General features: G+C 32.4%; 5 protein-coding genes across 6 annotated transcripts; 4 read left to right on the forward strand and 1 right to left on the reverse strand.

Moving 5' to 3' along the window:
* Positions 1 to 59: 59 nt before the first annotated feature.
* Positions 60 to 1499, forward strand: LOC126859512 (protein dj-1beta-like). The gene is made up of 4 exons (XM_050610888.1): positions 60 to 256; positions 612 to 773; positions 846 to 1035; positions 1116 to 1499. Exons 1-4 carry the CDS (start codon positions 83 to 85, stop codon positions 1241 to 1243), a joined length of 654 nt encoding a protein of 217 aa, XP_050466845.1. The 5' UTR covers positions 60 to 82; the 3' UTR covers positions 1244 to 1499.
* Positions 1500 to 1595: 96 nt separating this feature from the next.
* LOC126859510 (histone-arginine methyltransferase METTL23) lies at positions 1596 to 3097 on the forward strand. 2 transcript variants are annotated; one of them, XM_050610886.1, is made up of 3 exons: positions 1596 to 1946; positions 2510 to 2721; positions 2794 to 3097. In XM_050610886.1, the coding sequence occupies exons 1-3, from the start codon at positions 1764 to 1766 to the stop codon at positions 3092 to 3094; spliced, it is 696 nt and encodes a 231-aa protein (XP_050466843.1). In that variant the 5' UTR covers positions 1596 to 1763; the 3' UTR covers positions 3095 to 3097. The 2 variants fall into 2 exon arrangements, with proteins under 2 accessions (XP_050466843.1, XP_050466842.1); XM_050610885.1 differs by having other exon boundaries at positions 1601 to 1946; positions 2510 to 3097.
* Positions 3098 to 3433: 336 nt separating this feature from the next.
* Positions 3434 to 4680, forward strand: LOC126859511 (acyl-CoA-binding domain-containing protein 6). Its single transcript, XM_050610887.1, has one exon. It carries the CDS (start codon positions 3434 to 3436, stop codon positions 4139 to 4141), a length of 708 nt encoding a protein of 235 aa, XP_050466844.1. The 3' UTR covers positions 4142 to 4680.
* LOC126859501 (SH3 domain-binding protein 1-like) lies at positions 4282 to 10932 on the reverse strand. Its single transcript, XM_050610859.1, has 9 exons — positions 9990 to 10932; positions 9357 to 9510; positions 8900 to 9185; positions 8462 to 8686; positions 8048 to 8345; positions 7732 to 7971; positions 6797 to 7584; positions 6519 to 6697; positions 4282 to 6219 (listed from the first exon to the last, which is right to left on the reverse strand). The coding sequence occupies exons 1-9, from the start codon at positions 10040 to 10042 to the stop codon at positions 5788 to 5790; spliced, it is 2655 nt and encodes an 884-aa protein (XP_050466816.1). The 5' UTR covers positions 10043 to 10932; the 3' UTR covers positions 4282 to 5787.
* Positions 10933 to 11050: 118 nt separating this feature from the next.
* On the forward strand, positions 11051 to 20496 carry LOC126859506 (UNC93-like protein MFSD11). The gene is made up of 2 exons (XM_050610872.1): positions 11051 to 11368; positions 17244 to 20496. The coding sequence occupies exons 1-2, from the start codon at positions 11276 to 11278 to the stop codon at positions 18534 to 18536; spliced, it is 1386 nt and encodes a 461-aa protein (XP_050466829.1). The 5' UTR covers positions 11051 to 11275; the 3' UTR covers positions 18537 to 20496.
* The last annotated feature ends 257 nt before the right edge of the window (positions 20497 to 20753 follow it).

Raw genomic sequence — 20753 nt, forward strand, 5'->3', positions numbered from 1 at the left:
TTGCACTCTCTTCCGGCCTTTTAAATAAAGCGAACAGACCTAACATATGATATTTTTCATGTGTGTGTGTGTGTGTGTGTGTATGACATTGTCAATGTTGAGCAGTATTTTTTTTAACGTCTCTCGCTCTATCTACGGAATAACGCGTAAAAATTTTTGCACAGAGATGGCAAAAAAAACCGCAATTTTGCTAATTGCCAATGGAACAGAAGAAATGGAAGCCGTGATAACTGTCGACGTCTTAAGACGTGCCGGGGTACGTTATCTAAGATGATTAACAAGTCTCGCAGTGTCTGTGTGAGAAATAAAAATTATACGATTATATATATTATTTTTATTTTTTTATCATAATCTTTTTCATAAAAATTTTGCGTACTTGCATATCAATGTCTGACAATTGTCAGGATTTTAAATGTTTTTATATCTCACTTACTACTAATTGCATGTGTGATATAAAATTTATATATATGTATATATATATATATATATATATATATATATATATATATATATAAATTTATATTTATAGGAATAAATAATATTTTTTGCTAATTTAATCAATGTGAAATAATTGTTAAAGTTTGATTATAATGTTTTTAATTATTGAATAGATTGTTGTCACCATAGCTGGACTATCAGATGGTAGCTGCGTGAAATGTAGTCGTGATGTTAAGATCTGTACAGATGCTAATTTTGTTGATGCTACTAAGAATCAGAAGTATGATGCTGTCATACTACCCGGTGGTCTTGGTGGATCTAAAACATTTGCATCTGTAAGATTACTTAGGAATATTTCGTGTGTATTATATAGTTATATAATTATCTAAAATTAATATTCTTATTAGTCAGCAGAAGTTGGAAAGCTCTTACAAGAACAAGAGAAGGAAAACAGATTGATTGCAGCTATCTGTGCAGCTCCGACAGCTTTGAAAGCTCATGGTATTGGCAAAGGAAAACAAATAACTTCTTATCCAGCGATGAAAAATGATTTAATCAATGAATATAAGTATCTAGAGGATAAAGTAGTGACAGATGGTAATATTTTTTTATCATATATTTATCAAGTACATTTAAAAGTTTTATTTAAATTGATATTAATTTCGATATTTCTATAGGTAATCTTATAACAAGTCGAGGACCAGCGACTGCTTTTGCTTTTGGCTTAGCTATTGTTGAAAAATTATTGAACAAGGAAACAGCTAGTACAGTGGCAAAAGGAATATTGTATGATGACTATGACTGAAATAAATTCGTTTATTTTATTATTTTATATATAAGTTGCTATAGACATAAAATAATCGCTATAAACTTTGTGCAATATATTTTTTGTTTTAGGAAGATAATGTTTATTCATACATAAATGCATACAATATAATAAATAAATTTTATGCATAATAACAAACAACGTACATAAAAATTTAATTGTAAAAAAAAATAGCTTGAAATATATTTTAAATAGAAATAATCTGAGAAATAAATTATAAGGAATAATATTGTCATCCTTGATTATAAATTTCATAATAATTATTTGATAATATACAAAAAAAAGATAGAGTGCAGTAAGTGCAACTATATCGAGCGGGAAGCCTAACAATTCCGCCATTAAGTACAACTCTGGACAACATACAGTCCGTATCCTCATCACTCGATGAATTCGTTGTGCTATCCGTTGTACCATGACCGACTTTAGAAATTGGACTACGCGCGATATATTACGGACATGATGAGGAACGATTAGAGCGCGTGCGTGCGGCGCGTCAGTAATGCCCGGTTTAGAAGAGAGTATTTCGCACGACACGAGTCTACCACCCACGCGCGCCCTAATGTCCGATGGGGATCATGCAGTGACCGAGCAAGTGAAAAAATACGTCTTCAAATCGCGAAAGACGCAAAATTGTGCGCAAGGCGACGAGGGCGAGGAGAGCTTGGAGATACTTATTCCAGAGGTGAGAGAAGACAATACGCGTTGATGTAACGCGACTTTACGGCCGGCTAATTCCCAGCGAATGCGAGCTACCGGTATTACGTGCTGTTTGGTTAGATCATCATTGCTCAAAACGAACGATTTCGCTAGAGAGAGAATTGTGTTAAGATACGTTGTATACAGGATTATTATATATATTTACTTTTGGTTCCTCTATACAATTCGTATCTTTTTTATCGTTTCTGTCAATATCGTAGAACTTTTCATTATTATTAATGTGCTTAGTATCTATAGTGACACGTGTTTACATATAATGATCTATTAACAAATATTAAAATATTAAAGCAAGTGTCTTTCTAAAGATATTATTTATAAATTAAACTTTGTTTTCAAATTATAAGATATTTATATATTATATATTATTATATATTATTTATATATTATTATAGGATAAGAATATTTTTAGCAATGATCGTTAAATAACTTAGGATTGCAAAAAATTAAGCTTTTAGAGATATTAGATAAGTAATTTCTAAAAAACATTAATTTTAAGAATGAAAACGAACATTTAATTGCTAATTGTAGTTGCTGCAGGCTAATTATAGCTTTTACACTTGGCCTTGTGCACGTGTGCTTGCCTGGTACCTTTGGGAGCACAGAGAAAATCTGCTTGGCAAACGTGTCTTGGAAATCGGTGCTGGTACTTCATTACCTGGTATTCTTGCAAGCAAATGCGGAGCAATTGTAACCTTGAGCGATTCTGCAAATCAACCAAGGACTCTACAGCATATTAGAAGGTGTTGTGAATTGAACGGAATTGCGGATCAAGTAAGAATTGTTGGCATCACCTGGGGCTTTTTTCTGTCCAGTTTGTTCTCACTTGGACAGTTGGATTTGATTATTGGTTCAGACTGCTTCTACGAACCCACTGTGTTTGAAGATATAGTGGTCGTCATAGCTTTTCTCCTAGAGAAGAATCCACGTGCGAGGTTCCTTTGTACATATCAAGAGCGCAGCGCCGATTGGTCCATAGAGCATTTATTGAATAAGTGGGGACTTTCGTGTATGCACATAACATTGGATAATCTTGGTACAAATTCCAATGTTAATGTACATGAATTGATGCAAGATCATACGATACATTTGTTGGATATACATCGGGTGGAATAAACGAATCAATCACCTGTCATGGCTGGTAATGGTTTCATGAAATATATGATTCATGTTGCTAATGTTCCTTGGACAATAGGTCGTCACGAGCTTGCCCTATACTTCTCTCAGTTTGGATATGTGCTCGATTCCACTATAGCATTTGATAAACAAACTGGTCTCCATCAGAACCATGGACATGTAACATTCTTGAAGAAACAAGATATGGATACAGCGATTAATCAAAAACATTCTATAGAGGGAAAAGATTTAATCTTGTCTGTAAAAAAATACAGCGATAACGATTTCAATAATGGTAATAGTGTTTAACTGAAAGACATTGCAAATTTGTAAATTGAGATGGCCGGGAGCGATTTAAGTATAACTGATCTGGAGGAAACCTTCAATAGAGCTGCCAAATATCTGCAAACATTGGTATCAGAATTAGACTCGGGTCAATTACTTGGATTTTATGGTCTATATAAACAAGCAACTATGGGTCCCTGTGACATACCAAGGCCCAATTGGTATCAGGTGCAAGCTAAACACAAATGGGAAGCATGGAAAAATCTCGGGGATATGAATCGTGAAACCGCGATGGCTAACTACATCCATGCCATTGCGAAGATAAATCCGTCATGGGAGGAAGAGGCGACAGCCGAATCTGCAGGATGGACTTCCGTTAGCAAGTTATCTAATACGGATGCAGAATTGAGAGATACTGATAAGACGTTTTTGGATTGGGTCAAGGAAGGCAACGAGATGAAGGTGCGAGAGATATTGAACAGTGAACCCACGCTCGTAAACACACTAGATGAAGATGGTTTGTTACCTATACACTGGGCCGCGGATCGCGGTCATGTAGGAATCGTAGAATACTTGATTGGACATGGTGCAAATGTCAATTCACAAGATCGAGATGGACAAACGCCCCTTCACTATGCGGCAAGTTGCGGTCATGCGGAAGCGGTGAAGTATTTACTTTCGAGTGGAGCTCAAACTATAGCGGATAACGATGGTATGACACCTAAAGACGTCGCCGATGAGCATCTTGTAGCTCTTTTATAATACTATACTAATGTATACATACTATACTAGTGTATTCTAGTATATATGCTCTATATAATAACACAATTGTTATTATGTTTGCATATATTAATAAATCCAGTGGATTGATAATGTAGAAGTGCTTTAATTTATTCGCCGCGTTCTAATAGAGAGTAAATCTTTATTTATGTACAAATAACTCCTCTAATAATCCATTACATTCACAGCCTAAGCACACCTTGGGTAAATGCGTGATTTGTCATTGGCTAGATTTTTATAAATTTAACTCACTTAATTAATATTATGAACAATACAAAATAATTTCGAAATAATTCCATATTTTTAAAGCGTTCACGAAAATTTGTAGAAATGCAAATCTAGCATTCTTCTTCAACAGAACAAAGTACAATAAACTCGAGATCTTTTAGGCACATTACGAATTGTATTTGAATCTATGAAATAGTGCAGTGAAAATTTCTGAGAAATGAAATTTAGACAATTTTATATTACTTAATTGTAAATTATAAAGTTCACATATATATTTTGGAAAAGAGAGAAAACTAACAAAAATGATTGCATTAATATCTAATAATTGTACATAATTGATAAATATTCTATTACAGATATACATATCTAATATTTATAAACTCAACTGGCATGATTATCTTAATCAGATAATCCAAGATCACGAGTTCATTGCGTACAATTGTAAATATTCCATGATTTAAACATATAAAAATTAATGTTTATATTAAAAGAGTCCTTTTTACTTTTCAGGTGTTAACAGTAATCTAGAGTCATGCATCAAATCGATTAAATATAAGACGCCGATGCGTTCATTTTTTTCCAGCATTTTATAACGATTAACAAACAATCTTCTCTAATAAATATCACCCATTAATTCAATTCTAACATACTGATCATATCAGTCCTTTCAAACATTAACTCGTTTTTTTCCCCTTTTAAATTGAACATCAATTAAAAATTTATATTTTAAACGTTCATGTTATTTAACGTTTTGCAGACTAAAGTTTATTCTGTAATAACATTTCCATTTTGTATATTAAGCACACTTTATGCACTTCAATATTTACAATAGAAATGTGATCTAAACTCATATTTTTATTCTTAGAACTTGTCTCTTCTTATTCGAAATAAGTATAAAAATTGGTAAGAAGCTGCAAAAATATCATGATTATGAAATTAGGTGTATATCTAAAACCAGTTTGGATACAACGCACGGCGTGCTAAAAGCTGCCGAATGCAAAACGTTTTCTAAACGTTCAAATGCATACTTATATGGATCCTCTTCTTGTTACCGTATAATGGCAATTCTCAAAACATTTTTCTCATTAGATTATCCGTTGGAATACGATAAGAAGTCGTATAAAGGGAGATCATGGGAAAAATAGAGTAACTTTGTCCGAATATTATCAAATCTATGAATACTCGCCTCGTTTTCAATCCTCAATGGACGAACGCGTGTCGATGTTCCTCTAAATACAATCATGATGCTTCTCATCAATCGAAGATTTCCAGTAATTTTTTGTCTATGTATAGATTTCATTGGTGATATCATGCGTATAAAATCTTCGTTTTTAAAAATAAAGACATCTGCAATACCTTTCAAAGTTGCGATTGTCTCTTGCATTTCGTATCGAGCTCCATTAGAGATTAGTGCTTTCTTGTTCCGACTTCGGCCGTATGGTAGGCGGCGGCGGCGGCGGTGGTTGCGGCCTCGGCGGCCGCTGAAGAACTCTCGGCGAAGCCGGCTTCTGCTGCGGCGACTTGAGAATCGTCACCACTGTGTTGGTCTGCGTTTGAACGTCCATAATATTACCTTCCGATCTAGTTCGTATGTGCGCCTTAGTTTGTTCGTGTGGCGTGTCCAGCATCTCAAGCTTTTCCGAACGTTCAGCACCGTATAATGACATTGACGACGGACGGCTACCCACACTTGGACTTCTCTGCAAGTTCGAAGTTGCCGTGTTGCCAGTGCTCTCCATGCTCGGGATGATGTTGTTCCCCCCACGCACTTGTATTATACTGACCTGTTGTTTGTCCACAGAGTACACATGAGCCCTTTCCAGTGTTAAAGGCTGTAAAGAATTTAACGAGAACAATATTAATTTAGAACAAATTTAATTTTGTAGAGGTTATCATGTAACAAGATATGTTATTTGATATATAAAATAGAGAGCGAATATACATGAGTGAAAAAGCTTTGGATCAGATTGGTGTGCGATTTTTACTTCAAATATAGCTTACATTATTTCAAAATGTAATACCCAGGCAGTTATTTGTTGTCCACTTGTAGTAACTACATTTGTTACAAATGATTATCACATATGTATATAGAGAGATAAAACTTTAACTACATTAAATTCTTTTTACTCACCCCTGGATCTGTTTCTGAATTATCATTAGTGGAACGTGGCTGTTGTCTAATGAGGCTCGATGGACGAATTAAACCAGGTGGTCGTTCAGGGATTGCTGGTTTACCGCTTCTTTCATTTGGAGACACATGCAGATTCGTAACATTGCTGTCTGATTTTTTACGTAATTCTACGCCTTCTTCTGTAATAATTAAATATAAATTAACATCATAGCAAATATGAAAGTATAATACATATGAATTAATATAAATATAAAATAATATTAAGAAAAATATTTCACCTGTGTTATGCACAATATTTGTTATACTTCTTGGTGCCGCAATTGGTCTTCTCCTTTCTAATGTGGAAGGTTTTTCTATAGGCACTGGTTTTGGTTTCTGTACTATAATTTCACTATGCTCAATTTCTGTAGTTATCTTAGCAACATTATCGGACGAGTTTCCATTTGGTTTCTCCTTTGCACTTGGTATATTTACTTTTGTATCATATCTTTGCAGTTCTTGGGTACTTTTTTCCATGTCGTGGAAGACTTCATTTTGAGGAGCGCTAGTTTCCTGTAATTGTTCGGGATTATCAACAACATGAATTGATTCCGTCGGGATCGATTCCGAAATTGATTGCGACTTTGTTTCTGCATGCTTGTCATGCTTTTCTGTATTACTTTCGTGTCGTATCAATTCGGTGTTTACTTCGTGCTTTTGTGCTTTATATGTCGAACGATTTAGAGTAGCTGTCAACACTCTCGGTGGTTTGTCCGGCGTCGGTGGCGGCTTGTCGTCTCTTTTCTCATGTCTGTCCGGAGTATTGCTACCTGGCGGTGTTGGTGCTGGTTTATTTTTTCGTCGCGCCGCTGGTTTTGGACTGCCTTGCGTTGGACTTTCACCGTTATCACTGAGACTACAATTGGACACACAACGGCGCATACCAATACTCTGATTTTCCATATCATTCATAATGCCGATCTCCAGATCACGATCGAAATCCACTTCGCCGGGGAAAAACCAATCTGCATATGTAATTAATTGGTCTACTATAAGACTAGAATTGTTTGCTGTACTCATATTCATCCTGTAATCATGACAAATATACTTGTGACAATAATTAACAAATTGACAAATGTATTTTTAATAATATAATATTGATTAAGCATAATTATTAAAATATATATGTGTGTGTGTGTGTGTGTGTGTGTGTAATGTATATAAAATTACTTACACTATCGTATTTGCGTCCTCTTGCGGACTCCAAATCAGATTTGGTGCAATGACAATAGCGATATTTTGCGGAGTCATCTTATTTATATCTTGATTCTTCGTGAGCACAGCTAAGAACTTAATTAAAAACCGTAAGTTTTCCAAGTTCGCTGGTGGCAATTTATGTAAGACCTCCCAAAGAGCTCGTAACCTCGTATCATTATGCGAGATTTTTGCCGCAGTCATCCATTCATGATACAATCTGAGTAATTATAAATACATTATATACTGAATGATAATAATTATTGTGATCTTCATTAAGAATAATCGATACTTACTTGTATGTCAATAGAGGCTCCGGTAATTCGCGTAAGTATGATTTCAACGCGCCGGCAATAACATGAGGATCTTTGTATTCAAGGGCTGTCGCTAAAGTGAGACAACAGGCATCTAGACTTAATTTAATTCGTCGCGATTTCGACGCGGCGCCAGCTATTCTAAAGAGACCTTCCTCCTCTATACCCAAACGCAATAGTGCAGATACACATAATTGTATGGGCAGTGCGATTTTTCTGTTTGTTACCCTAAGATGTTCTTCCAGAGGATACCCATAGACTGGCTTCATTTCATTATCATCTGCAATTAATCATTTTATATTTCATTTATGTTTACAAATTTTTAGTTTGTCAAAAATTTTTCTTATGACAAAAGCATTTCTATATCTGTATATGGTTCTGAAAAATGAAACTTACTAATATAACTCTCCAATCCAGGTATAAGATCTTCAAGACAATGCAATGCACTTTCATGATATGCGCGCTGAAGTTTTATATATTGGATAATTGTTTGAGCTAGTTCAGTCTCTCGCGACATAAGCTGAAACATCTCTGCAGCCAATTGATCTCTACATTGTTCAACTTTTGATTCAGCATCTTCTAATTCCTCTTTCAAATTATCTATCTTTGTTGCACCTGTACCTATATAACATATCAAAATTTTAATTTTTTAAATTCAAAGAAATCTTATAAATTATATTATATACTCATATACTTGCTTAATGCAAGATAAATCTAAAGAAAATAATAATAATGTGATAAAAAAAGAAGTAAAATCTAAATTTAATATTTAATATTTTTTTATGCTATTGTTATAAATTCTTTGAACAGAGATTGAAATTTGATGATTATTACCAGTGCTATGTTTAATTGCTTGAAAATATCTGGTTCTCGCACTGTCCATATCTAAAATATGACGTGCTAAATTTCTTTTATACTTCAATATATTTGGTACATCAGTATCTAAAATATGCTGCAACGGGGCAGCCACATATTGCTCGACTTTTGCCTCATGTTCTACAGTTTCATTAGCCAGTGACATTTGTACTCGCCCACATTCTACTAACGCAAAACTCATGAGGCCATCTTCACCAGCATTTTCCAACATGGTTTGCCCGAGTATATACTCAGGACATTTTCTCTAAAAAATAAAATTAATATGTAATTGTTAAAAAATTTTAATAATAAAAGAAATGTAGCAATAAATCTTAAATTTAGATGTGACAATTATTGATAAGATTTTTGCTAAATATAATTCAAATTTTATTCTCATTTACAATGATCTAATATCCACTGATAAAATTCAGTTTACCAATCGTTTCTCCTTAAGAGCCTGATCTTGTGTAATAGCTTGGTTCGGTGGGTTTCCGAGTCTTTTAGTAAGACCGGTAAGAGCTGCTCTTATCTGTTCAACATGCTTGTCAGCAGCCACCAAATCGTCCGTTAATACTTCTGTTCTACCAGCTCTGTTTATATAAAAAATAAAATTTCATTGAGATATTCCATATTTAATTGCAAGAAAATCTTATCTTTTATTTTTTACAAATTCTGTTTTATCTCTTCTAATCTGCTCAATATCCATACAATAATCAATTTTGGAATCTAGAATTAATCTAGAATTTATCTCTCTCTTGTGATAATTCATATTTTATTAGTCAAATATAATCTGTCCATAATTTTGACACATCACTCCTAACATAAAATATACATTTATATATAGATCCTTCTTTGCTTGTAATCATAGCATTACAAGTGTACAAGTATTTTGTAGCAGCAAAAAGTTATTATCCAATTTAGAAGGTAATATATATATGTAATTGATAAAGAAAGAAGATAATTGAAGATAATTGAAATTTGATGCTATATATAGAGTATGTAGACACAGAATTATAGCTGAAATTTAAGGACGATTAATGTAATTGACGCTTTTATCTGAATCATCTACCTGGAGAAGGTCTGATCGGCGAGTTGTTTCACTCGAAAAAACTGTTTCTTCATGGTTGACCGAGCTGTCGACACTAGACACTTAAAATTTGCGGCACTATGCTTCGCGAACCGTCCCGATCCCGCACACTTTTTCACACACCGATAGCCTCGACTCCTGCTTACGCTCGCGCATTCTTCGCGGCTTCTTCAACGTGTTCGTCACGCGATACCGCTGAGAAGAAAACTCGACGGAGACAGAGAGAGATTTTCGTGTCGCGGCAAGGGCGAGTGTCCGTCATTATGTTTGTACAATGATCTCATAGCCGGCGCTGAAAACAGATACGTTTACAGTTGATCTATTCTCGTGCACCATCGATAAAGTCCAGCGATAAAGTTCGGGATTGCGCCTTTTCATCCGGCGATTCCACTGTATAAATTTGGGTTAAGTGAATCTAACTTTGCACTTTGCTGTCCTTTTCTTTCTTCCTTCCTTTCTCTCTCTCTCTTTCTAGATTATAATAGACAATGAACGAACGTTTCGTTTAGCAGCAATTAACTATCCGGCGCAATCCGGCGACATTGAGGTTTGAGGCGATTGCGACGCTCTTATGTCATGTCAAAGTACCGGTCGAATTTTTTAAACACAATTTTCTCGACGTTTTTCTCTATTTTCCTCGTCATAAAGTATTGTGAAATGCATCGAATAGCAGTTTATGTACTACGCTCGTTCCATGACGCGATCAACCTGGAGCTCGCCATATTAGGCGTACCTTTCCGTGATTCACCAAACTCTGCTATTCGACGTTTTTTTTGTCTTTTTAATAACAATCCTTCTCGATCTTTTTCGTGATAAGGCGACAGTACGGTTAATAAGTCTGTCAAACCGCGCAAAATCGCTCTCGTCTTCAATCGCTCCTCTTTACTCTTGAGACTCGCCCAAGGATCGATCTTTCACTCGCGTATCGCATGTGTTACATCGATCGATATGAGAATCAGGTGATCGATACAGATGACTCGAATATCGATAATCGAGACGACGATATATCGATCGGTCTCTCGCATGATCCATTATTAACTTCACGGCTCGCCAGGAATTGTACGCAGCGCTGTAATTCACTGTGCGTCGCGCGTTTTCACTTCTATTGCCCATGTGTCCATGTGACGATCATCTGTCAACGGCGAAGAGCGAAGTTGTTTGCGAACAGCCGTCTTGATTCTTGATTCTCGAAATCGCGCGCGAAACGCGAACTTATATTCGACGACTATTTTTATTTTGCGACAAGTACGCGAAATCATTCCGCAATCATGGTGCGAGATCGACCGTTTTTCAACGTGATTATCCTCAGCGTTGGATTTATGCTGGTCTTTACAGCGTTTCAAACGATGGGCAATATAGAGGTGAGTGCCGATATGTGTATATTTAGAAGTTCGGAAAGAAAGGAAAAACGAGAAATGCAACAAGTTCAGTTAAAAAGAACAAACGTCTATTACTATTATTTGCGTCGCGCTCTTGTATTTCCGTATGCGTACTTTGCGCGCTTCGACCGTTGAAGATTTCATTACAGTATATGTATATGTGTGTGAGCGCGTTTTCGAAAAACTTGAGAAAATTGAAATCTTTGAGTGGAAAAATTAAATTTGTCTAAATTAATAAAGATAGTAGAAAAAATGTCACATTTTGATACAAATGAAAAAATTTTCGATTGTTTTGAAATAATGCTCCCTCAAAAATAAATGATTTGTAGAGCTAAGTTTTTTACTGGATATATTATATAACAAGTGTAAGAATTATACATTTTACATCAATAATCGATAACATTCGCTTTTTTTCAAATTTATAGTTGACGCGTTTACTTGTGTCAACTTTGAAAACATTGTTAAAATGAAAACAAACCACTAGAGTAAATTTAATGTTATTAGATATTTATCGATTTATTATATTTATTACATATTGGTTTTGTTATAATTATTATATGTTTATTACCTTAGAAATTATTATATTTTACACATTCAGATAATTATTTTTTTTAAATAATTAAAAAATCATATATAATTTATAACAAAAAAAAAACAGTAAGTTAATAAATACATAATAAACATCTAGTTTTAATAAAGCATACTTATAATTTGCAGAATAATATGGGGATCATTGATTTATAACACTATCTTTTATCCCCCTGACAGTGCAAGCATTGGATTAATGGAACGATTGGATAATGTTCGGTGATTAGCATCGTGATTTTGTTTTGCACGTTCGTGAAGAGCGAAATTTATTCTATTATATTTAAGTATTCAAGTGTAAGCAATTTGTTTGAATTACTTTCGCATTCTTACGTTCACTCACATTAATTTGAAAACAAAAACAAGTTCGAAATGCATGAATAAACATTTTAATTAAGAATAAACAAATAAGAAATTAATTTTCATGAAATTAATATCTTTTTAAGTATTTGAGTTTTGCAATTGACTACCATTGACACATTATAACGCGATGAAACATTTGTATTGTTTTGTAAAACATTAGAAAGTATAGATCGGGGACGCAGTTTAGAAAGTACTATAAAAGGCAAACAATCAACTTGGCGAGGCTGGAATGCTTCTAAATTATACAATATTGTTTTATCGACTGCTTTCGGTAGATTATAAAACGTGTAATTTATAAAACACGTATACATAGCTACAATTAATAGAATCTGCCCTTTTTCCAAAGATGAAGCAATGTTTGGTTCAGATCATTGACACTAAAAGATCTTTGAGATCAATCTCTTAACTCAATGTATTTTTTTTTATCAACATAAATCCTTTTACTAATACGGTTTTCCTCGATATTTCGATGATAACTAAAGAAGAAAATGATTGTGTTTTCTGTCATATACTTTTTTCTCTGTCATTCGATGTCTCAATTGTAATACTTTGTAATTTGTTATCTTGATTGTGAAGATCGGAGATTGTTATGTTTTCGGAATTAAATATTTCTGTGAATAATCCCTCTTTCGAACTTCATATCCATATGAAAGAGTCTTACATAATGTATTCCGCGTAATCTGCGAACGTTCAAGTATTACATTCCGGTAAACTCTGTTAATCATTACCAGCTGTATTATCTCTACATTTCATAAACATCTTTGGATATGCGATATCTGCCAGTGATTTTTCAATAACGGGGCGTGAATAATTTGATCACCGCGGCGCAAACAACGATCTTTGTTCGCGCGCAAATTCACCGTTTACTAACGACATTATATCCTATTAGCTTGCAAAAATCGTCGCACATTAATCAGATATTCTAAACAGTGGCATCACGAGTTGAATGATGATACCTTTGCCCCGTCATCTCTGCCCTTAATTTTTTTAAAAGACCAAATAAAGAAGGAATCATGATATCGTAACTGAGGAAAAAGATTTAATGTTTTTTCCATAATAAGAGAATTAATTATTCGAAGATCTTAAAAGAATAATTGAATCATAAAATCTTTGAGCTTTTTCTTTGAAATGAATTTACGCAATCTCGTTAAATTTTTAAAATACTCGTTTTGTTACTTGACAGTATAGTTTAAATATTTTATTTAAATAGTTAAAATATTTTTCCTAATTTAAAATTCTTATTGTTTAGAAATTGTTTTTTTTTTTAAATCCGTGTTCATATACAAATCCTTAATGTATTTGAAAAATTAATCTATTAGAAATAATTAATTTAAAATTAATTATATATAAATTACAAATTTTTACAAATAATGAAGTGTTTTTTTTAAATAACTTTTTATAACATATATGTTTTTTTACGTAACAGTTTTATTATCACATCGATTGATATATTTTGCACGCTTAATCGTGAACTTTTACCACATCGCGTATCAATAATGTCAGTCTTTATCAAGAGTTAAGATATTACTTCTCTCTATTAAAAATACGTGTTGAAATTATATGAATTCTCGATTTAATTTTACTATCGATATCAGCTTTTATAATGTAGTTGCTGCTTGTTGTCATGTTTTTATGTGACTTGCATGATAATTAAATTATATGTAGAAAAACTTTCCGATGTCCTTCGCCTCATTATCTCGTAGATATCAAATCAATATTTTTATTGGGCTAATTTGATGTTAATTACGATTGGTATCGCGTTCTGCTAGATCATAATCGGATTATTAAATTGAAATCTTTCGTTACTAATGTATGACGTCAATACTTTATTCTAATTATATCTGATTAAATTATGCAAAGTGTTGAATTACGGAGAAAGGGAAGAATGAAAAGTGAAAGATTTCATATCTTCTAATCGCTGTTTTTTTTTTTTTTTACATTTTAGCTGTTAGATTTTTTTTTTTTTTTAACTAAATGCATTTTGATAAATGAATTTTTCTTTTTGATAATAAATGCATAGATGTTATTTCCGGATAAATAAATTGAGATTTTGTCAATTATATCGAAATTTTTAAAATAGAACAGCTGATTTGAAATGTGGCAAAGGAGAAAGTTTGGGAGCCTTTATCGATGTGAAATGAAATACATACTAGATATGTTCGATAATTACATCGCCGAAACCCGTTCAAACTGATGCAACCGGTTCCCAATCGAATTCACGTTTCATATGTTTTCCATCGTGTCGCAATTCATCGAAAATCATGACTTAATATTCCTATATTTTATGCTGCAAAGATCGAAATTATGCGTGCCAGAAGAATCCTCGATTCATCTTTCTCATGTACTTAAAAAAAAATATTTAAAGCAGAATGCCTTCTTCTCGGCTGATGCAATTATTCGAAGTGTATATTATGCACGACATAATATCCTTTCACTTTTAGGCTCGATAGGACAACATGAAAGAGAAAGGGAGAAAGAATCGGAAGGGAATGTCAGTTACCTATATAATACGATATGTTCAATAGCCATCGATTCATAGATAATTTACGACTAATTTGCGATATCTTCAATTAACAACTGATATCTTCAATTAACTGATAAATATATGTATATATTATATTTCTCTAAACAGACATTCAATTTCGTATAATTGTAACAGTTTTAATTAAAACGCAAATTGGAGAGCTCTTGAAATGTCATTTGATAAGCAAAATCGCATGCAACGTCATTACCGGAAGAGATAAGAGATTTCATAATAAATATATAATTTTATGTTATTCTCTCACATTTTTGTGCAATCACAATCGCATTTAAAATATATTTATAACTATATTATAAATTTAAATTACATTAAAATATATTTAGTTAAATTTTGCTTTCGAAGAAGATTCTTCGAAGAATATGCAAAATTTAATTATTTTGTTTTATATATATATATAATAACGCCAGTAAATAATTATTAAATATAAAATGTTTCAGATTTTTCGCATTTTTTTATATACAAATCGTTTCGTATTCACGAAGCTATAGCATAAGTTCTCTTTAAAGTTAATAATGTAAAAGCAACGTAAACAATTTATAATCTTTCAATACCAGAACAGATTTTATCGAATGTTCCTATCTTGATGTATAGAGTTCCTATCTTTGCACCTGATTTTTAAAGAGTTGCAAAACAAGGTTATGAAGATATTTGCTAAAAAATATATCATTATTTTACTGAAAAATCTTATACAATTACGTCGTTATCTTGATATAGAACATTGTATTTACTCGAATAAACATACTTGAGTGATCTCAAGCAAAAGTTGTATAGGATAAGGATTCAAATATTCAACAAATATATTTTAATTTGAAAATAATTCTCATGTTAAATATTTACCTGCATATCCCTGATACCACATGAATATATTATCATATTGTATTATTAGAAACATGTTACAAAAAGAATATCTATAACAGTGTAACAAAATTGAGAGAGAAAACAGATATCTTTCTTTTATTTTCTTTGACTTCAAAGTTGTATTTACGGCCCATAATATTTCATTTAATACAAAGTTATCACTAACATTATTTATACTGATATAATATAATAACATTATTTTATACTGATATAAATATCGATTATTGATAATTTTTAAAATTCAGATGAGATTTTTTTTTTTTTTCCCCATAAAATAGTAGTTGGCGACATGTTCGAAAATAAAAATAAGCTACTTTCCTGATGTGAAAGTGCAATTAAAACTATTGCGTTCGATCGATCCGATTTTAATACAATAATAATATATAAATCATGAATAATACAGATATATTATATACGAACTTTTTAAATGTTAGTCAAGTAATTATTAGTTAGATCTTTGATATTTTTTGTTATATCAATGTGTGTGTATTACTTTATAATTATATTATTATATTAGAGATTTTATTAAAATATACACTTTTTTATATTTTCGCAAGAAAATTATTTAAAAAATGTAAGAGAAATGTATTCCGAACGAGAAATGAATATATTTTAGTAAATAAACTATCCCGTATATTATAAAAAATAGTCATAAAAGAAATGAGATAAGAATTCGAGTAAAGCCAATAAAAAAATTATAAAATATATATTTAAGTTTTCTAGTTCCGAGATCTTCTTTTACAACTGAAACTTTTGTTTTTTTTTTTGTTTTTACATACAAAAACGGGACTTTCAACCAAAGATAATCTCACAGTATTTAATTCTTTAAAAAAATAAAAATTGTTTTATAGCATATTTAAAAAAATACTATTAGCTTTTTTTAAAAAGATATTATATAAAACATTTGAAAAAAATTTATCAAACTACAATAGAAATATGTCACTCAAATGATTTAAAAGAAATGTTTCAAACAAAATTCAAAAGTGTTATATAAATATAACGATTTCACACAATGAGAAAAACGCATATATTAAAAATTAGTAAAAAACGTAAATCAGAATTATCTATATAATTTATAAATGTAATAATATAATTATAATTATATAATTATATTTAATAAAATCTCTAATCGAAAGAGTTCTTTAAATATGTAAGATTTTCACATTTTTATAGAAAGTATTTAATATCAAATATTAAGATTAAAAAAAAGAAAGAAAATATATAAATATTCGTTGAAAAGAATTCAATTCCAAAATTAATGCGAAAATTAATTGAGTATTTCCTTAGAGTGAATCTTTTAGAAGCATCCTGTAAAGGCATAAAACTGCTTCTCTTTCCATGACATATCGCCACAATTACCATTTGGCATTTCTAAACCGGTTGATGGATAAAGCGTCACTGCAAGAAAGCAAGTTCACAATAATCTATACAACATCATTACCGCCTTAAAAAATATCATATTAAAAAATATCCATATATTGATTTTTTTACGTCGATCTTTGTTTATAGAAAACTGTTCTGACCAGCATCCACGGGGAGGATAGCAGCTTCAATGCCGATGCTTACATCAGCTTAGCCATAATCTATGGCGTGCTCGCGACCTGTAACTGGCTGGCGCCGTCATACATCTCGGTAACGGGTCCGCGAGTGGCTATACTCACTGGCTCCTGTTGCTACGTCTTGTTCATCGCCTCGTTCTTCTACCCGCACGAGGCATTACTGTACGTTATGTCAGCCGTTCTCGGAGTAGGCGCCGCTCTTATATGGACCGGTCACGGACAGTACCTGACGGAAAATAGCGACAATGACACGATGTCTCGGAACGCCGGTATATTTTGGGCGATTTTCCAGACATCGCAATTCGCCGGCAATCTATTTGTTTACTTCATGTTTAACTCGCCTACCATTGATCATGGACAACGGACGATCGTTTTCGGCGTGCTGACCGGTCTTTCGATGATCGGCACCGTAATACTGGCGACTTTGAACAGATCGCCGCAGATACTTTCGCTGGGCGAAGCCGAGGGGGTATCCAGTGCGGACAAAGAGCTGCAACTGCCAGAACCGACACGCAGGAAACCTCTAGAGGCCGCGTGGTGTGCTTTTACAGACGCGATCAAACTCTTCCTCACGCCTAACATGCTGCTGCTGTCATTCACGTTCGTCTATACGGGTCTCGAGCTTACCTTTTATTCCGGCGTATACTCGAACAGCATCGGCTTCACCAAAGCTATGGGCGAAAATCGTAAAAGTCTTGTAGGACTATCCGGTATCTTTATCGGACTCGGCGAGGTCGTAGGCGGTGCTATCTTCGGCATTTTCGCGACCAAGATATTCCGTAATTGCGGTGGCTGGCCAGTGGTGCTTACTGGTTTCTTCGTGCATCTCTTCGCTTTCATCAGCATTTATCTGAATCTGCCGGATGATGCGCCATTCGAGGACACGGACAATAAGGGTTACATCCCGGCTTCGCAGATCCTCGCAATGGTGGGCAGTCTCACTCTCGGCTTCGGCGATGCCTGCTTCAACACGCAGGTCTATTCGCTGCTGGGTATCTTATTCGTCAAGGAAAGTGCACCGGCCTTTGCTCTTTTTAAATTCTGTCAATCGGTCGCAGCAGCCATTAGCTTTTCATACAGTACCAAAGCCGGATTGCACATACAACTCTTGGTATTATTTGTGACTATATTTTTTGGTACAGCGGCCTTTTGTTATGTCGAATATAGGGCCAAAAAATCGAGAAATGAGATACCGCAGGAAATCGATCCGGCGCTGGTCGATATCACAAACAGTGAAGATTGATAAGTCTAGTAAAATGCATTTTTAGAATACAAAGATATATAGCGAGAGAGAGATCAAATGAGACACGAAAAAGATTTTGGAAATACTAAACAGCGTCAAATACAGAAAACTGCGTTGAGCGAGTAGCTCGTAATAAAAGCTCAAACAAATGTTAAAGAAAATTATTTTAATATTTCAATGACTAGATTCGATTTGTAAATTTATTATATAATCCAATTGGATATATTATAATTGGATATATTATATTGAATATATTATATATCCAAATTTTTCCTGATTTATTAGAGACTCTTTACAATATTATATTATAAGTACAATAAGACATTAAAGTTCAAGATATAGATTGTGGAGCAATTACGAGTTAACGTATTGATTTTTGTTTTTCAAAACATGTTATTGCAAAAAGTCTCTATTGTATATAGTCAAAGTATATAGTCCGTCAGAAAATCATGTGATTGATTGTTATATATGTTGTGATCTTCCAATTTATATTTCTGAACTTCTATAATATTTTCGGAGCATTTTAAATTGATTTCTCCTTTAAAATGATATTTTTATATGCATATATATAGAAGTTTGTCAGACATGTATATACATCTACTTATCAGAATCAATATTTTCATTATAAAATATCGCATCACTCGCGGAAAATTAAAAGACATTGTTTTAAAAGCATCGATCCATTCGGTTATCCATAAGTGTATTATAATTATTATTAGAATGCAAAATTTATCAATCGATATATACAATATATATAATAATTCCATCTTTTTTATATCCAATTTCGAAAGTTGTGTGTCTTTTACACTTCACCAGGAATTCTCTTTTGTGAGATAAATTTTATTTACAAAATTGCAAACTTGCAAAATTGGATTTGTATATGTGTATGGATGTGTGTGTATGTGTTGTTAATAATGATTCTCGCATCATTGTTGTAACTAACGTTGACTAATTGTGACTAACTAGTCTGTAACATGAGTCTGCCAAGATTCGCATTTAACTAGTCCGTTATGCGACATTTACAGCTCGAAACTCGATTGAATTATCCAAGATCAGACATAAGGGTTTGTTCCCTCCTTTGTTAATCGACGTTCGCCACAAGTGTCGCGACAAACATATAGATTAATTGCGAATGCGTACAGGATATATTAAAAATCTAGCGCACAATTTCTCTTTCTCTCACAAAATTTCTCAACAAATCTATAAGAGAATTAAAAATATAAGAAAAATTTTTACAGAAAATACCGAAAGTTTAATTAAAAGAATCTTTAATTGATTCAAATAAAAACTGAAATTATAAAATACTAAATAACAAAATTTGTCATTATTAAAGAGAGTTTTGAAATGATAAAACTTTTATAAAAATCTAATTACGCAACTTTTGTCATTCTTTATAAATGAATACATATCTATATTCCTTTTTTATGTATTTTCATTTAATAAATCATGGATATCATATATATATCAATGAATATCATATATATCATGGATTAGATCAATTTTGTGCATACAATGGAATTATGAAAATGCGATTAGAAATACAGTCAATGATTGATTATTCTCATAATAATTAAAATTCTATTAAGATATTCGATATTGAAAAATATGTATACAAGGCATATTGTAATACTTTTAGAGGAATATTTGAATGTTTTTATAATTTTCGTAAAAGAGACTTAACATTTCGTTTTATCCTTTGTATGCACGTTACAGTCTATGATACACATTCCTATATGCCTTCAAATATTCCTCTTGTATCTACGATAAGAATTATGTAATACAAAATATTTCTTTTTGCATAGAAAAACTGTTTCTCTCCATGAATATGTACCTGATAAAGAATTATTAAGATATATATGAAGTATTTAATTCTGATCAAATAGATGAATAATCGAGAATGTGATCATTATTGTTTTCGTCAAATAATCTATAAATGAAGTTTTATGGAATATATATATATATATATATATATATATATATATATATATATATATATATATATATATATATATATGAATTCTATCATAATAGACAATATAATGTATATAAAAGATTGATAAATATTAATAATAAGGCGATTATTGTTGCTAAATATATTTATATTAATATATAATATTGTATATTGTGATATATACTTTATACCGTTTTGATTCCTCTCTGCTCTCCCTCAAGCATTTGTTGTAAAAAGAAAATATCCGAAAGTGTTTCTTTATAAAT

Source organism: Cataglyphis hispanica, chromosome 3 (assembly GCF_021464435.1).
Source record: "Cataglyphis hispanica isolate Lineage 1 chromosome 3, ULB_Chis1_1.0, whole genome shotgun sequence".
Taxonomy (NCBI): Eukaryota; Metazoa; Arthropoda; class Insecta; order Hymenoptera; family Formicidae; genus Cataglyphis; species Cataglyphis hispanica.

What these genes read in the sequence shown, in the direction of transcription:
- LOC126859512 (XM_050610888.1), top strand. Translation starts at nt 83, where the DNA reads ATGACATTGTCAATGTTGAGCAGTATTTTTTTTAACGTCTCTCGCTCT. An exon ending in ACGTCTTAAGACGTGCCGGG is followed by an intron (nt 257 to 611) that starts GTACGTTATCTA and finishes ATTATTGAATAG; the next exon opens with ATTGTTGTCACCATAGCTGG. An exon ending in GGATAAAGTAGTGACAGATG is followed by an intron (nt 1,036 to 1,115) that starts GTAATATTTTTT and finishes ATATTTCTATAG; the next exon opens with GTAATCTTATAACAAGTCGA.
- LOC126859510 (XM_050610885.1), top strand. Translation starts at nt 1,764, where the DNA reads ATGCCCGGTTTAGAAGAGAGTATTTCGCACGACACGAGTCTACCACCC. An exon ending in TGGAGATACTTATTCCAGAG is followed by an intron (nt 1,947 to 2,509) that starts GTGAGAGAAGAC and finishes TGCTAATTGTAG; the next exon opens with TTGCTGCAGGCTAATTATAG.
- LOC126859511 (XM_050610887.1), top strand. Translation starts at nt 3,434, where the DNA reads ATGGCCGGGAGCGATTTAAGTATAACTGATCTGGAGGAAACCTTCAAT.
- LOC126859501 (XM_050610859.1), bottom strand. Translation starts at nt 10,042, where the DNA reads ATGAAGAAACAGTTTTTTCGAGTGAAACAACTCGCCGATCAGACCTTC. An exon ending in CTCTTAAGGAGAAACGATTG is followed by an intron (nt 9,186 to 9,356) that starts GTAAACTGAATT and finishes TTTATTTTTTAG; the next exon opens with AGAAAATGTCCTGAGTATAT. An exon ending in AGCAATTAAACATAGCACTG is followed by an intron (nt 8,687 to 8,899) that starts GTAATAATCATC and finishes TATGTTATATAG; the next exon opens with GTACAGGTGCAACAAAGATA.
- LOC126859506 (XM_050610872.1), top strand. Translation starts at nt 11,276, where the DNA reads ATGGTGCGAGATCGACCGTTTTTCAACGTGATTATCCTCAGCGTTGGA. An exon ending in AAACGATGGGCAATATAGAG is followed by an intron (nt 11,369 to 17,243) that starts GTGAGTGCCGAT and finishes CTTTGTTTATAG; the next exon opens with AAAACTGTTCTGACCAGCAT.